Source organism: Cebus imitator, unplaced genomic scaffold (genome assembly GCF_001604975.1).
Source record: "Cebus imitator isolate Cc_AM_T3 unplaced genomic scaffold, Cebus_imitator-1.0 Scaffold629, whole genome shotgun sequence".
Classification (NCBI taxonomy): Eukaryota; Metazoa; Chordata; class Mammalia; order Primates; family Cebidae; genus Cebus; species Cebus imitator.
Genome location: NW_016107944.1, coordinates 691,900 through 706,684, shown reverse-complemented (window position 1 = coordinate 706,684; position 14,785 = coordinate 691,900). Strand labels below are relative to the sequence as shown.

General features: G+C 47.7%; 1 protein-coding gene across 6 annotated transcripts in view; it reads right to left on the bottom strand.

The window, feature by feature from the left end:
• Positions 1–9,416: 9,416 nt before the first annotated feature.
• The window catches only part of LOC108295281 (myosin phosphatase Rho interacting protein), a 141,718-nt gene continuing 136,349 nt past the window's right edge, over positions 9,417–14,785 (bottom strand). For 2 of the 6 annotated variants that reach the window (XM_037734507.1, XM_017517357.2), the window contains 3 exons: positions 13,419–13,504; positions 12,836–12,898; positions 9,421–10,136 (listed from right to left, as the gene is read on the bottom strand). In XM_037734507.1, the coding sequence (XP_037590435.1) occupies positions 12,866–12,898; positions 13,419–13,504 (119 nt within the window). In that variant the 3' untranslated portion in view covers positions 9,421–10,136; positions 12,836–12,865. Of the gene's footprint in view, positions 10,137–12,835; positions 12,899–13,418; positions 13,505–14,785 lie in introns of all 6 variants that reach the window. The other 4 variants (XM_017517352.2, XM_037734508.1, XM_017517349.2 and 1 more) reach the window with 3 other exon arrangements.

Here is a 14,785-nt window from a genome sequence, read left to right as displayed (position 1 = left end):
CCAGCTACTTGGGAGGCTTTAATAGGAGAATCGCTTAAACCCAGGAGGTGGATGTTACAGTGAGCCAAGACTGCGCCATTGCACTCCAGCCTGGGAGACAGAGCAAGACTCCGTCTCAAAAAAACAAAAACAAAAAGAAAATACTTGATCAAGATTTACACACCATAAAATCCACACATTGAAAGCATATGATTCAATAGTGGGTTATAGTATATTAAAGTTGTGTCACCATCTCTCCCAAAAGAAACACTGTCTCATTATCGGTCCCTCCCCATTCCCTACTATGCTGTAGCTCCCGGCAATCACTAGTCTACTTTGTCTTATGGATTTGCCTACTCTGGGCATTTCCTATAAATGGAATTCTCTATGCAGCCTTTTGGCTCTGCCTTCTACATCTAGCGTCATCTCTACTAAAAATACAATTAGCCGAGTGTGGTGATGTGCTCCTGTAGTCCCAGCTACTCAGGAGGCTGGGGTGGGAGAATCACTTTAACCTGGGGTGGGTGGTGGCGGAGGTTGCAGTGAGCCGAGATCCTACCACTGCACTCCAGCCTGGGCGATAGGGCAAGACTCTCTCTCAAAACAAAAAAACAAACAACAAAAATAAACAGGAACCATAGGACACCATCTGACTATAATAATTTTTTAAATGGGCAAAAAATTATTGAAAAATCATTCAACTGGAATAGCAGACTGAAAATATGTATCTTATGTCTGCACTTTTTTGGGTTAAGTTTTATAAATTTCTTAAATTGATTTTTTTTTTTTTGAGACAGAGTCTCGCTCTCTTGCCCAGCCTAGAGTGCAGTGGTGTGACCTTAGTCACCGCAACCTCCTCCCCCAGTGCTCAAGTGATTCTCTCACCTCAGCCTCCCCAGTAACCGGGATTACAGGCATGTACCACCACGCTCAGCTAATTTTTGTATTTTTAGTAGAGACAGTTTCACCATGTTGGCCAGGCTGGTCTTGAACTCCTGACCTCAAATGATTTGCCCTCCTCAACCTCCCAAAGTGCTAGGATTACAGGTGTGGAGCCACCACACCTGGCCTCTTAAATAGATTTCTTATCAGTATAATCAACTCTAACTTTTTTCAATGTTATCTGGATGAAAGTTTAGATTCCCACAATGTCACCCATTTCATTCTAAATGTTGTGAGTATATTGTTTAAAAAACCCGGTTTCTTTGTGTTTTTTTGAGTTGGAGTCTTGCTCTGTTGCCCAGGCTAGAGTGCAGTGGCACGATCTTGACTCACAGCAACCTCCGCCTACTGGGTTCAAGCAATCCTTGTGCCTCAGCGTCCCAAGTAGCTGGGACTACAGGCATGTGCCACCACACCCAGCTAATTTTTGTATGTTTAGTAGAGACTGGGTTTCACCATATTGGCCAGGCTCGTCTCAAACTCCTGACCTCAGGTGATCCACCCGTCTCAGTCTCCCAAAGTGCTGGGGTTTACGAGCATGAGTCACTATGCCTGCCCTAAAAATCCCAGTTTCTTAAATTTATTTAGTGGGTCACAATCAGAATTTTTTTAAAAATAAACAAAATCTTCAGAGTCTATCATAGTAAGGGTGCATTATTTTGTTAAATTTCAGGTTGTTGGTGTGTGTGTATATTAGGTCATGATGTAAATTGCATTTTCTTTTTTAAACAAACGGTAAAATTTAATTGTAAATAAATCTATTCATAAGAGGGACAGGGATGGGGAATTACAGAACCTTGATTAATAAAGGCATCACCACCATCAGCATTTCTCATCATCCCTTTAGCCCCCGAAGGGTTCTTTAACTGAAGCAGTGTACCTTAATTAGATTCTGGATGTAAAATATTTCTTATGATGGCTTGTGTGTGAGCAGGTAAAATCCGAATTTTTATGTGAAGTACTGTAATTCTGAAATGCTGAAAACTGGCTGGGTGTGGTGGCTCACACCTGTAATCCCAGCACTTTGGGAGGCCAAAGCAAGTGATTAACTGAGGTCAGGAGTTCAAGGCCAGCCTGGGCAACATGGTGAAACCCCGCCTCTACTAAACACACACACACACACACACACACACACACACACACATGAGTGAAACCCCATCTCTACTAAAAATATACACACACACATATTAGCCAGGTGCGGTGGCACATGGCTATAATCCCAGCTACCTTGGGAGGCTGAGCCATAAGCATCAATTGAACCTGGGAGATGGAGGTTGCAGTGAGCTCAGATTGTGCCACTGCACTTCAGCCTGGGCAACAGAGAGACTCTGTCTTAAAAAAAAACAAACCCAGAAAACAAAAAAAAACACTACAATTAAAAAGGAGGTCAGGAGGCCCTGGCACTGTGTTCATGTCTGTAATCTCAGTAATTTGGGAAGCCAAGGTGGGAGGACTGCTTTAGCCCAGGAGTTTGACACCAGCCTTGGCCACACAGGGAAACCCCGTCTCTACAAAAAATGCAAAACTAGCTGGGTGTGGTGGTGATGCCCAGTCACAGCAAGTTGGGAGGCTGAGGTGGGAGACTCACTTGAGCCTAGGAGGCAGAGACTGCAGTGAACCAAGATCGTGCCATTGCACTCTAACCTGGGTGACACAGTGAGAGACTGCTTAAAAAAAAAAAAGGAGGTAATGAAGCTGAAAACAACCCACTCTAGAGCTGGAGGCTACTGCCCGGTTTCTGACTTCTGACGTGCATGCTTACTTTGCAGATGTCTCTCAGCTAAACAAAATCTCCTAACACAGCATGCAAAGGATGATGCAAAAATAGTTTATTATGATATAGTTTATGTAAAGTTAGGTAATATTTACAAAATAAAAACAATCAGCTACATCCAGGGAATCTAGCATGTCACACAAAGGAATAAATATTCTGACAAAGTAACACTTCAATTGTAGTGAACAGTTGATCACAAACATTGTAAAAAAAAAAAAAAAAAAAAGCCTCAAAATTTCCCCTCCTCTCCATGCCCCCCACCCCCAAAAGAGAGCAGCAGCTCAGCTAGTCATGCTTTCTCCAGACACTGGCCTGACGGAGGGTGGCCACCCCACCCCGGGGCTCTACCTCTCACACGCGAGCGCTGTGCTGGAACCTGGGGAGGCCCGACTCATTCAGCCCTTTCTTCTGCACATGGCTTTTAGTCTGTTAAGCGTTACCATTTAGTATTAGAACAGAAATGAAACGCCAGTTAGAGTTGTACAACTGCTTATCATGTGACAGAACGTTTCTCAGAGCCACTGGAATCACAAGCTGCGGCAGAGGTGACGGAAGCATTGCTATTCGGTCACACACAGCGCCCCAGCTTGGCACAGTATGTTTTGTCTTTGATAACAAATTGAGACATTCACCCTGACAGAAGGGCATATTTGTGAGAAAAATCATTAACTGTAATTGTTGAGGAGCCACTTGGATGCTTTCTACCTTTTATAAATATTACCCTAGGAAAGCCACATGAAATAATTCTTACACTTAACTGGTTTTGAATCCTAACAGTAAGTCAGTAAATAAGTGGTTAATACTAAAGGTAAATCCTAAAATCCTTTAAAATCCATTTTAATTGAAGCTTGTGATATAATCATAACACAGTAGTGAACTGAGTGTTCTTCCCAATCTATTCCTAGCCGTCTATAAAATAAAACTAAGTATGTGACAGCACTAACTTCTCAAGGGGGTTGTGGGGGCGAGGAGTGACAGGCGTGACTCTGAGGCTGCAGGCGCTGTGTGTGTGTGTGTGTGTGTGTGTGTGTGTGTCGGCACCTCCACAACACCCTTTCCTCAGGTGGCTGAGCTGTGCCTGGGGAAGGCTTCCACTGAGGCCGTGCCCGAGGAGCATGTGGTATCCACCACTTGGGACTTGCCCTCCCAGGCCAGCCTACAGTACTGGAGTCTCCAATTCTTAAGTATTCTGTAACTCAGTGTTTCCTTACCAATTTGACAAAAAATACATGTTGTTAAAAAAAAAAAAAAGCTGCATTTAACTTCTGCAGCCTCCATGGAATTCTAGGATATGACCAAAGGGCTGAGGAATTCAAACAGCTCTGGTGCTGTGCACAGAGCCCTGCCCAGTGAGTGGTCTTGAAGATTCTCAGAAACCACACATTTTGACCTCGATCCCAGAACCGTGCCTTAAACCAAGTCTCCCTATGATAGCTTTACGTTACTGTGCAGAAGTCTGGTCAAGACGGGGCTATCATTTTCTCTATTTTCCTTGAGGGCTCTGGCTCTACCAAGAACAGGCAATACAGAATTCTTTCAGTGAAAACAATGTATGGATACAGGGCTATCGTTTTTTTAGATAATGTATACATTCTTTAAAGACATCTATTAAATGACCAAACCTTTTACAAATACTTAGCAGTCATTAAAAACATTTCCTTATAATGCTGGGCGGGGTTCAATGGTGCACTTAATCCTGTTCTCCCCATCTTAAAAAGGGGTGTCTAAGATTTTTTTAAAAAACCCATACAAACTTTGTCACAAAAATCCCTGCAGTAACTTCTCAGTAATATTTACATTGCTTGCTCTGAATAATATACAGGTTATTTTGATGAAAATAAACACAGCTGCTTTTAAATACAGAGAAATTGCAAGCTACACCAAGCATGCAGTAGCTTAAGTATTCACAAAGTACTGCACCCGAATACCTAAGGACTCGGACCCAAGGTGTGTTCAGACAGAAACGTGTCCCATCTATAGGGATGCTCTAGCGTTGAGCTACTGACTCCCCTACCCTGCCAAGAGTCTTTTCTTTTGTTGAAGGATTTCAGAGAAGGGAGATGTCTTCCATTTGCAGAGAAGCAAGAATACTTGAAGCTCACAGTTCTGAAAAGGGCAAGAGAATAAGCAGGCTTTTGTCCCTGGCAGACAAAATTTGAGAGAACTGATAATGTTCCTTTCCATACTGGGTTTAGGTCAGGCTTTCCTTTCAAAGGGCCTACAGCGCCATGTTACCAGCCTTCAGCGTAGGCTGGTTCTTACTGCCCTCAGCTGTGGACACATGCCCTTGCTGAAAGCTGTCAGCAACAAGTGTGTAAACGCAACTGTACGAAGGTACAATGAACAGCCACCTCTAAGGGGAGGCTGCAGAACCACCTGACGGGGCTGCTGCGCAAGGAAGAACGCCCGTCTTGGAACGTTCTGCTGCTTGGCACTGAGAACCGTGCTGGCCTTCACCTTTCAACGTGAAGATGACCTTTCATGTGATCACAAATCTCGTATCTGAGGAGTTTACACCTTTAAAGAGGGTGGTGAGGAAAAATCAGAGGCGAGGAGTGTGCTTGTACACGGCCAACCTCCAAGCCCGAAGTGCGTGGAAAAGCCACGTGCAGTTGCTGAGTATTTACCCACTGGAAACGTGAGCGAGCTAGGAAGCTCTGTTCAGAAGAATGCTGGAGGGCAGAAAAGCCCAGGAAGGTGAAAGGTGGGAAAACAGTGTGCAGATGCCTAAATTCTAAGGAGCTTTTGAATAAGGAAGTTCCCAGCAGGTTTTGTCCTAAGTCCTTTCAGAAGGCCGGGAGGGCTGTTTTGCCAACACACTGAGAAACTTCCATCATCTCAGCCAAAAGGGGAAAAACAGAGGGCTGATCCCAGCTTGCAAGAAAAGAGAATCGAAACATTGTCTCTACCCAGTGCTCCAACATGGACCTTAGGGCAAGTTACAATCTGGTTATAAAGCAAATTCCTTGTACATCAGACCAACGACTCCCATAGCCAGGAATTTTATCTCATACCCTAAAATGAATAAAGTTCCTAGGAAGGTGAAACGTCTCATCAACACACCAATTTTTCTTTGAAATTTCAACATTAAATTCCTTTGAAGTATAATATTTCCATTCTTCATAAAACTTTGAAAATACTTAATTTCTTTCTCCCTTAGTGACAAAGGGGTCACATTTTTTTTTTTTTAAACTGTATCTTATAAAGTCTATAAATTCCAAGCTTCTTTAGGACCATGTTGAACAAATTATTCTTTTCAGGAAAAATAAATGCTGATGTGTCACATTAAGTGTGTCTGTCTTAGAACTTAGGCAAGTCAGTGAATGAGTAGCTGGGAGAAAGGGGTATGTGGCCAGCCATTAAAGTCACCCAACATACAAAGGAGCAGGGGACAGCAGAGCTTCCCCTACATCCCAAATTAAACTGCAGGTCATATTCAAAGCCTAGTAGGCCAAATAAGATTGTTTGTATAGGGACCTGGCTGCCAACAGGGACCCACGCAGGGTGGCCTTGGCTTCCAGGGCCCTGCAACACCTGGCGGGCTCTGCTCTGTGTCCCAGCTCCATGGCAAATGGCAGCCTCCCAGGAGATGGCCAGGCGGGAGTGATGATCCGGATTGTGTTCAATTCTCAGCATGTTTCCATGTACCCAAAAGTTAAGTAAGAGCCCTATCTACCTCCGTAGTAAAATGAATGGTAGTAAATACATTCCGTAAAAATGTTTTTCAAGCCATCGGTTTTGTTGCTGGCCTTATCTGTCAGTATTCCTTTCGGGTTCTTTCAACAGCCGAAATGCCCTCTTCTCCCTGTATGGCCTGTGTGAGCTGGAGGTAAGGGAGTGATGGGAGCCGGCGGCTGCTGCAGGAACAGGTTCTTGCCCGGCCTTCTACATCACTCAGCAGCCTGCGGGGCCTCGCTCTCCGTGCTCTTCTGCCCTCATACTTGCTGAGTCTGAAGGCGAGATCCTCTCCGACGTGACCTTTTGTTCAATAAACCCCCATGTTCGTGATGCTACCTCCTCTAGTCCCCCTGGGACGTCCACTGCCTCACCCGCTGAGCACAGGCCCATTATGACGCCCTGAAGCAGAGGCTTTCAGCTCACAGGGCAGTGCACTGTCTGCCTCCACCCCTGCCCAATGACCCGCTCGGACCTGGGAGGCTGTGGACAGCGTGTCTTCTGCAATGCTGGTCTCCACACCTGCTTGGGGCTGGCGTACGACATGTGATAAACTGACCAGCAGAAAGTGACTGTTCTCCATGTGCACGCGTACACACAAGGTAATCACGCACATGCCCGAAAAAACTCAACGAGAGTCAACCTGCCTCACTTTCCCATTAATATGTGTGGCATGGCTTACCAGCTCGTGCTAACATACTACACATAAGTACATTTATAGGAAAATAATTAAAATGCTGAAGTCTATTTGAACATCTTCCTCATTGATGAAGCTGGGAAAGCTCACCATCTTGTGGCTGGTGCCAAGGAGCAGCCTGAGACCCCACTCGCAGCTGCCCTTAAGACGACCTTCCTCTCCCCATACAGAAACCAATTCTACTTCTTCACTGTTCTTTCTTCTCCGTGGAATTCAGGGGCTAAATCACTTCCAGGGTATTTGGATGCCTTCAGGAAGGAAACTGGAGAGCGCCCAGCCCTGTGCAGCACGAGGCTCCCTGCCCAGTGTGGCAGCAGTTGACGCCCGTGCCAGTGTGGCTACCTGGGCAAGTCTCTGTTCCTGGGGCATGTCCAGGTGGAACACGAAGAACTTCATCCTCTTTCTTGCCTGGTTCACTCCATTCGAAGGATGTAGCCCACCAGCAGGGAACCCAGGCTTCCTTGACCCAGTTTGTGGCTATCCCTATGTGAGGGCATTTTCAGGAGCCCTTAGCAAAGGGGCCTTTGTTAGAACGGCCAGAGAGTACCTCCCCACCTGTTCTCTACTGGCGTAGCAGCCTCAGTCTGTTTCCTGGCAATACCCTACACTAAACCAGCCCCTGGGGGAGAGGCCTGTGGCAGAGGAACGCAGATGCCCAGCTGGTCTGTCTCTGACTCCTCACAGGCTACACTCATATTAATTTTTTAGGATTCCTGAAGTCCAGCCTCAAGGGATAAGTGATGGAAAAAAGTGAATCAAATGCTCTTTGATCTATGGGCAAACTTGCTTTAATTTAAAGAACTGTGAGGGCTGAAGGCAGACGGATCCTGTCTCTAAGCACTGATTCTGCCCAGAGCCCCCTGGAGAGCAGAAGGCAGGGAGCTGTCTGCAGAAGGGCCAGTGGGTCTGTCCCCAGGGGCAGCAGGGGTGATTACAAAGGAAACCGTGCCAGGCAGGGAAGGTGGTGGACCTCAGAATGACACAGTCACAGCATCCAGATACCAGGCAAAAACACTCCCGTCTGGTCAGATCTGAACGCACACCAGGTCCCTGTCTGTCCTGGAGCACTCGTGTCTCAGCAGTGTCCTGGAGACAACAATGGGGCTGTGGGGGACACCTGGGTCCCGCACATTCCTTCTGTGTATTCCCATCGACACAGAAAAGTGCATTTCTCAAAGCACTGCCAATCTAAATGGTCAGTGGGGTCTGATAATTAGATCTATATTTGATATGGGGCCTCACTCTGTCACCCAGGCTGGAGTGCAGTGGCACGATCATGGCTAATTGCAGCTTCGACCTCCCAGGCTCAAGTGATCCTCCCACCTCGGCCTCCTGAGTAGCTGGGACTATAGCTGCACAACGGTGCCACCTCAGATTCGTATATTTTTAAACAAATCCAAGTGTCTCTTGCTGTTAACAACATGGAAGACTAGCAACAGAGGAGCAAAAGTGTGGGTTAAGACCCTTAAAAACCTGTGGAAAGGGCTCAACGCCTATGGAGAGCACTTAGTTATCCCAGTGAGAAGAGAGCACCTAAACCCGGGTCTTAAAACACATGAAAACTCCAGGCCTTGCTTCCTGCCCTTCTGCACATTAGGGGTGGGGCCAGAGCGCCACAGATGGCCTTGGCTCATGACTTAATCAAGAAACTGAGCAATAGGATTTCTACCCCCCAAAGCATCCATGCATCCACAGAGACCACCACACCAGCTCAAGCATGAATACAAAGTGAAAGCATGCTCCTGGCATGAAAACCATCTGCTCACACCCCACCTAGCTCCTAAAGTAGCAGAACCTGTTCCACCAGCCAGGGCTTTGTTTATACTCCTTATCTTAATGAGAATAATGATTTTCATGGGGCCGAAATAAAGACTCCAATTTAAGAAGTTTTCAAGAATTGCTGTAGAATGTTTCCTCAAACTGTTAGAAAAAGCAAAATTGTCAGTATAGGTTTAGTTTAACTAGGCCCTTTTAAAGATAAATGCTGCAAGATAGGCTTCCAGAGCTCAGATTAATTATGAAAGTTAAGATCAGAGTCTTAAAACACACTAATGGGCTGTTCTCATCAGGTTCTGACGTCCTCTGTACCTTCTTCTTGACTTAACAGGGGTCTCCTCTCAACCTTTTCCAAAGCAATGACAGTTTCTTCTCCAAAAGGTAAAAAAAAAATCCAAACCCCAACCTTCCCCTACTTTGAATGATTCCCGGAGGGAATTCATCATTTTTTGCAATTAGAGTCTGAAACCCAGGCTGCAGGGCAACGATCTTGCGTAGTTATGAAAAGACCAGGGTTACTGGAGACCAAGAAAAGAACGAGCGAAAAAAGGAAGAAAGGAAGGAGAGGGGCTGGGGATTTTGTGCAAGATTTAATAAAAAACAAACAAAAAAGGAATGGTTGCTTTCAACATTTTCCAGGTTGTGAAAGGTTTGCCATGATTATCAGGGGTGTGGTTCTAAGCTGCATCAGTGGAACAAATACAAAATGCTGTCCTCCTCCCAGGCCGGAAGGCAGGCACCTCCTCCTCTAACAGCCAGACTAGCGGTGAGGAGTCAGTGCTGTGACCCAGGCCAAGCTGGAGTGTCCGCACGGCTTTTTCTCTGACCATTCCATCTACCTTGAGGCATGCTGGCTGGGCCCTGTTTCCACACCAGCGCGTGGTGAGACAGGGTAGCTTATCAACAGGCTGCTGGGCCTTAATACTGACAGTGAGTGCGGCGGGTCACAGCCAGGTAGGGACTAACATAGATGCCCTCCCAGCCCCCAGTGCTGGCCTAATTTTACAATACCATGGAAAAAAGCTTTGATGAAAACAACAGGAAGTCAACACAGCAGAGTGGTGCGGACAACCCAGAAGCCAGCCTCACGCGTTCCATGCCCACAGTTAACGATGACAACAGCAATAATAATAATAAAACAAAGGTACAGGTGAAAAGCAGCGCTCAGGGTGTCCTGCTGCAAGCTGGGGAAGGCGCGTGCTCAACTTGGACGGGACACAGCTAGTCTTTCTTCAAGTCCCTGGATTCAAAGAGCTTCAACCGTTCTTGCACCGTCAGGCCTTCCTTTAGACTCTGGGTGGAGACAGAGCAGGAGAAAATAAACACACCGTTAGATCCCCTGCATTGGACCGGACCAGACCAGACTGGACCGCTGGTGGAGCCGGCATCGGTCAGAGAGCCGGGTGCAGGTGCAGTTAGTGGGCATGCCAGGAGGAGAGGCCTGGGGAATGCTGTTATTGGTGGAGGATGTTTTCCCCTTCAGAAAATTACTTGGACGAAAAAGGAAAAAAATCAGAGACAAGACCATGTGTTTAAAGCAGATAAATTCTGAGCTTTGGGCTCTTTAGACAAGCAGTGATCAGACAAATCCAGCCAGGGAAAACAGTGCAATGAGCGAGGAGACTGCCCATCCCTGTGTCTTGTCCTGTGTGTGGATTTGTCCGCATTCAGCTCCTGAGAGATTCTTCACCTGACAGCCTCAGCTGAGGAGGGTACAGGGGTCTCACAGTAGTCAGTCTTGCAGAGGACCTGGGTAGACATCTGGTTACCCTTGAAGCGGCTAGGGCCGAGCCAGGCAGGCAGCCCTGAGCCTAAGTGTTACTCAGAGGCAGGACCCTGGAGCATGGCTGCGGGATGTCACTATCACATCCCGCTTCCTGCTAGCTGTGAGTCTGATCACTCCTAAGGCCTGGGTTTGCTCCTTGTAGGCAATGCATCAGAAGCCCCAGAATCCTCCTACAGCAGGCCCAGGGGAGGGGAACACTCTGACAGCCGCCCCAGTGACAAGGGCAGAGCTCAGGCTTGGGTGATGCTGGGCTTGCTACAATTCCAAGGGTGGGAAGGAAGTGAAGCCCCCTATACTATCCCCACACTGGCTGCAGGAGGCTGTTCAGCCCAAGGACTCCCATACAGGTTTGGCTGCCATGCCTGGCCCTCAGGGTTCAGCCAGCTCCCTCTGGGGCTCATCTCCCCCTTGGCTGGCCTCTCCACTGAGTGCCTCCAGCAGCACCATATACTGAGCTGACCACAGACACAGAGCCCCTTAAGAGCCCTGAGGGATTCTCAATCCCAGAAATGGGGTCTCAATGACAGAAAAGGCTATGTTGCTCTTAAGCAACTTGCTGGCTTCGATTTTGTAGCAGCTGAGACTTGCAGTCCTTTTGAGTGAGGCACGACAGAAAAACAGAACAAAACGAAAGACACAGATCAGTGCACATCAGATGCCTTATCAAAAAACACCAATGAGAAGTACGGTTTCTGGGCAACTTCATGCCCATCTTGAAGGGTTGGGTGGAGTCTTCAGATACAGCTGAGGAAAAGGATGACACCCACCTGTGCCTGTGCCTCCTCATGTGTCCTGAGAGTGCCAGCATGGCCCCATCCTGCCCCACTGCATCTATGAAGTCCTCATCTTTCTGCTGGGGCCAGCAGGACTGGCCTTGCACTCCAAGGACTTTCTTATTACAGAAACACAGCCAAGCCAAACACCAGCTTAAAAACACTTCAGGAGGACCCCATCCGGGGGTTTCTCTCCATCCTTTGAGTCTGCCCTGGGGTTTAGATAGTCTGCTCCCTCAACTCTGCTCTCGCTAGTTCGCAGCCGCTGTGAGAAGCCCCCACTCATTCGCTACACAGAGTTACTGTCAGGGGCCCTGGAAGAGTCTTGTCAGTGACAGCCAGTTCCCTACCCTGAGTGACACTTACAGGCATGGTCCAAAAACCCAAATCACTAATAGTGAACTTCAAACTCCTTCAAGAAAAGCTCAAAGACACTAGCTAGAGTGTAGTCTCAAAGAAGCAGCAGAATTTTCAATAAGAAAACCATGAACCAAAAAAGCATGTTCCCTTTTGCTAAACAAAATGTTCCTTATGTTTAAAGAAAAATGCCCAAGCTAAATTTCTGATCAAGCCTAAACCATGTTTGGGTATAGGTGACTAAGGACTGTAGAAAAATAAAACAAAACTGACTAGGCTTAAAACCCTCAACTCTTAGCCAAGCCTTAGGCTGAAGTCCCTCAGCTGGCATGGTGCTGTGGGCGCACCTGAGAAAGGGCCAGTGTGGGCAGGAAGATGCGGTTCTTGCTTTCCTCACCTTCTCATCCCAGAATGAATGAGATCAAGCCACTGAGCTGGCAACCATTCAGTCTCGGGTGTCTCCCACCATGGGCCTGCTCCCACTTCCTCTCTGGGATAGGGCCTTCAGTGGCACCTAGTGAGAAGCTTTTGTTTTGTTTTAAAAAAATACTGGTAAATATTTAGCCCCGATTGCTTGCCATTATCACGCTCTTCTGAACCACCTGCATGAAGCTCTAGTCCTGATTTATCCATTCCTAGAATGACTGGCCTATTAGCCCTGAGAGACAGAGGCCACTAAGTGGCTCACTAGGTGGGCAAGGCCTTTGGTGATGGTGGACTTTCCTTGCCAGCGTGGGTATCTGTCAACTCCACCTTGTGAGAGAGGGCAGGACAGGTGTCCCCTAAGAGGGTAGAGTGAGTTCAGCCATTGTGCACAGATTACCCCACATGCATGCTGAGGGGTGCCTGCCTCTCTGCTGGCATGGCCGCCAGGCTTGGGGAGTGCCTCACTGCCAGGGTTAACTCTGTTCAGAGGTTAGAGTGTCAATTAACTTCCCAGAGCAGGTTAAAGAAACCTCACTTGGATTTGGTATGTGTTTGTTGGAGCAGGATGAATTGAAATAAAGTAACCATGACGCAGGCGTTTGTCATGGGGGTGTGAGCAGTGCATGCAGGCGGTGGGAGAGGTGGTTTACCTCCTGCATGGGCCGGGAAGCGGGTGCATTTCAGGTATCCCACGAGACCTGCTCAATTACGGACTGTCAGAGGAGAGAGCAGACATGAGACACACAACCAATGCCAAACACACGTGGTGCCGCTCCCACCTCCGCCCGCCCTCCTGTGCCCACCCAGCTCTGGACAGCACACTAAAAATGTGCTGCTTCCTGGCTGGGGAAGGAGAGCAGACAGCATCATCTCTTGGAGGCGGCACCAGTGTCACAACAGTGATGTGCAAGAAACAATACAACACAGGCACAGCTGACAGCAGGCCGACACGAGCGGGGCTGGGTGAAACCTGGTCTTGAGGCAGGTGCCGATCACACCAAGCACTGCTCCTCACAGCCCTGGACTCTCAATGTCACTGCCAGGAGGCGGCTCCAAGGCAGAGACAAAGCTCAAAGCCACCAGAACCAGCCCAGCAGGGTGAGCTTGGAGCTGGCTGAGTGCTGGGCTCTGGGGCTTTGCAGCTGTGGCCCATGGGAGCACCCAGACTTCAATGTGGGCTCTTCTCCCAGTGTCCTCAAGCCTCTCCCACCAGGGGTTGGACCCCAGACTCACCTTGGACCTGATGTTTCTGAGTTGCCGGGCGACACAGGATCTATCTTTCTTCAAGAAGTCAGGGTTGCTTTTAGATTTCATTATATCTGAGGTACATAATGAAAACAAACAGACCTGTTATCTTTGCTTTCTGAAATCCTCTGGAATCAGACTGAATCCTGAAACATTTCCCAAGCTTCCTACGGTAGCATACTTAGGACTCTTCCTTAAAAAACTCTAAGGGAGGCCAGGCACGGTGGCTCACGCCTGTAATCCCAGCACTTTGGGAAGCCAAGGCGGGAGGATCACGAGGTCAGGAGTTCAAGAGCAGCCTGACCAACATAGTGAAACCCCATCTCTACTAAAAATACAAATTAGCTGGGAGTGGTGGCATGCGCCTGTAGTCCCAGATACTCAGGAGGCTAAGGCAGGAGAATCGCTTGAACCCAGGAGACGGAGGCTGTAGTGAGCCAAGATCGCACCACTGCATTCCAGCCTGGGTAACAGAGCGGGACTCCGTCTCAAAAAACAAACAAACAACTCTAAGGGAATTCAAAGCTAATAACCATAAAACACACTAGATCTCTTCAGACCACCATAAAACACCAGCACAATGGGAGAATGGGTATGTGGGGTGCCACCAGGACTTCCTGCAGTACGACTGTAGTCCAGAACAGCATTCCCTCCAAAAGGACTTGGTCCCCTCATTCTGGTGTGGAACCTCAACGCTGAACAGACTCTACCCCCATTATCTATGATTCTCCACCCTCCTCCTGCTAGCACAGGGCTGTCTAAAGCAAGATGATGAGGCCAAGGCCTTCTTATCATCCACCCACCCAACACTGTCCACCCACCCAGATAGCAGTCCTTTAGGCTTCTTACAAATGTCTACTTAAATAATACCTGCAACACAAACGTATATTGAGTCATAGCATACACCCCGTGCATGTGAGTTTTTTTTAAATCTATTTCTTCTTTTTTTTGAGACAGAGTCTCACTCTGTCACCAGGCACCAGGCTGGAGCGCAGTGGCGCAATCTCGGCTCACTGCAATCTCCCCCTCCCAGGTTTAAGCAATTCTCCTGCCTCAGCCTCCTGAGTAGCTGGGACTATAGGCTCACACCACCATGCCCAGCTAATTTTTGTATTTTTAGTAGAGATGGGGGTTTCACCATGTTGGCCAGGATAGTCTTGATCTCTTGACCTCGTGATCTGCCCACCTCGGCCTCCCAAAGTGCTGGGATTACAGGCGTGAGCCACCACACCCGGCCTTCTCTATTTCTTTTAAGAGACAGATTCTTGCTGTTTCCCAGGCTGGAATGCAGTGCCTATTCATAGGTGTGATTCCACTACAGCTCAGCACAGGTGGTTTTTTTTTTTTTTTTTTTT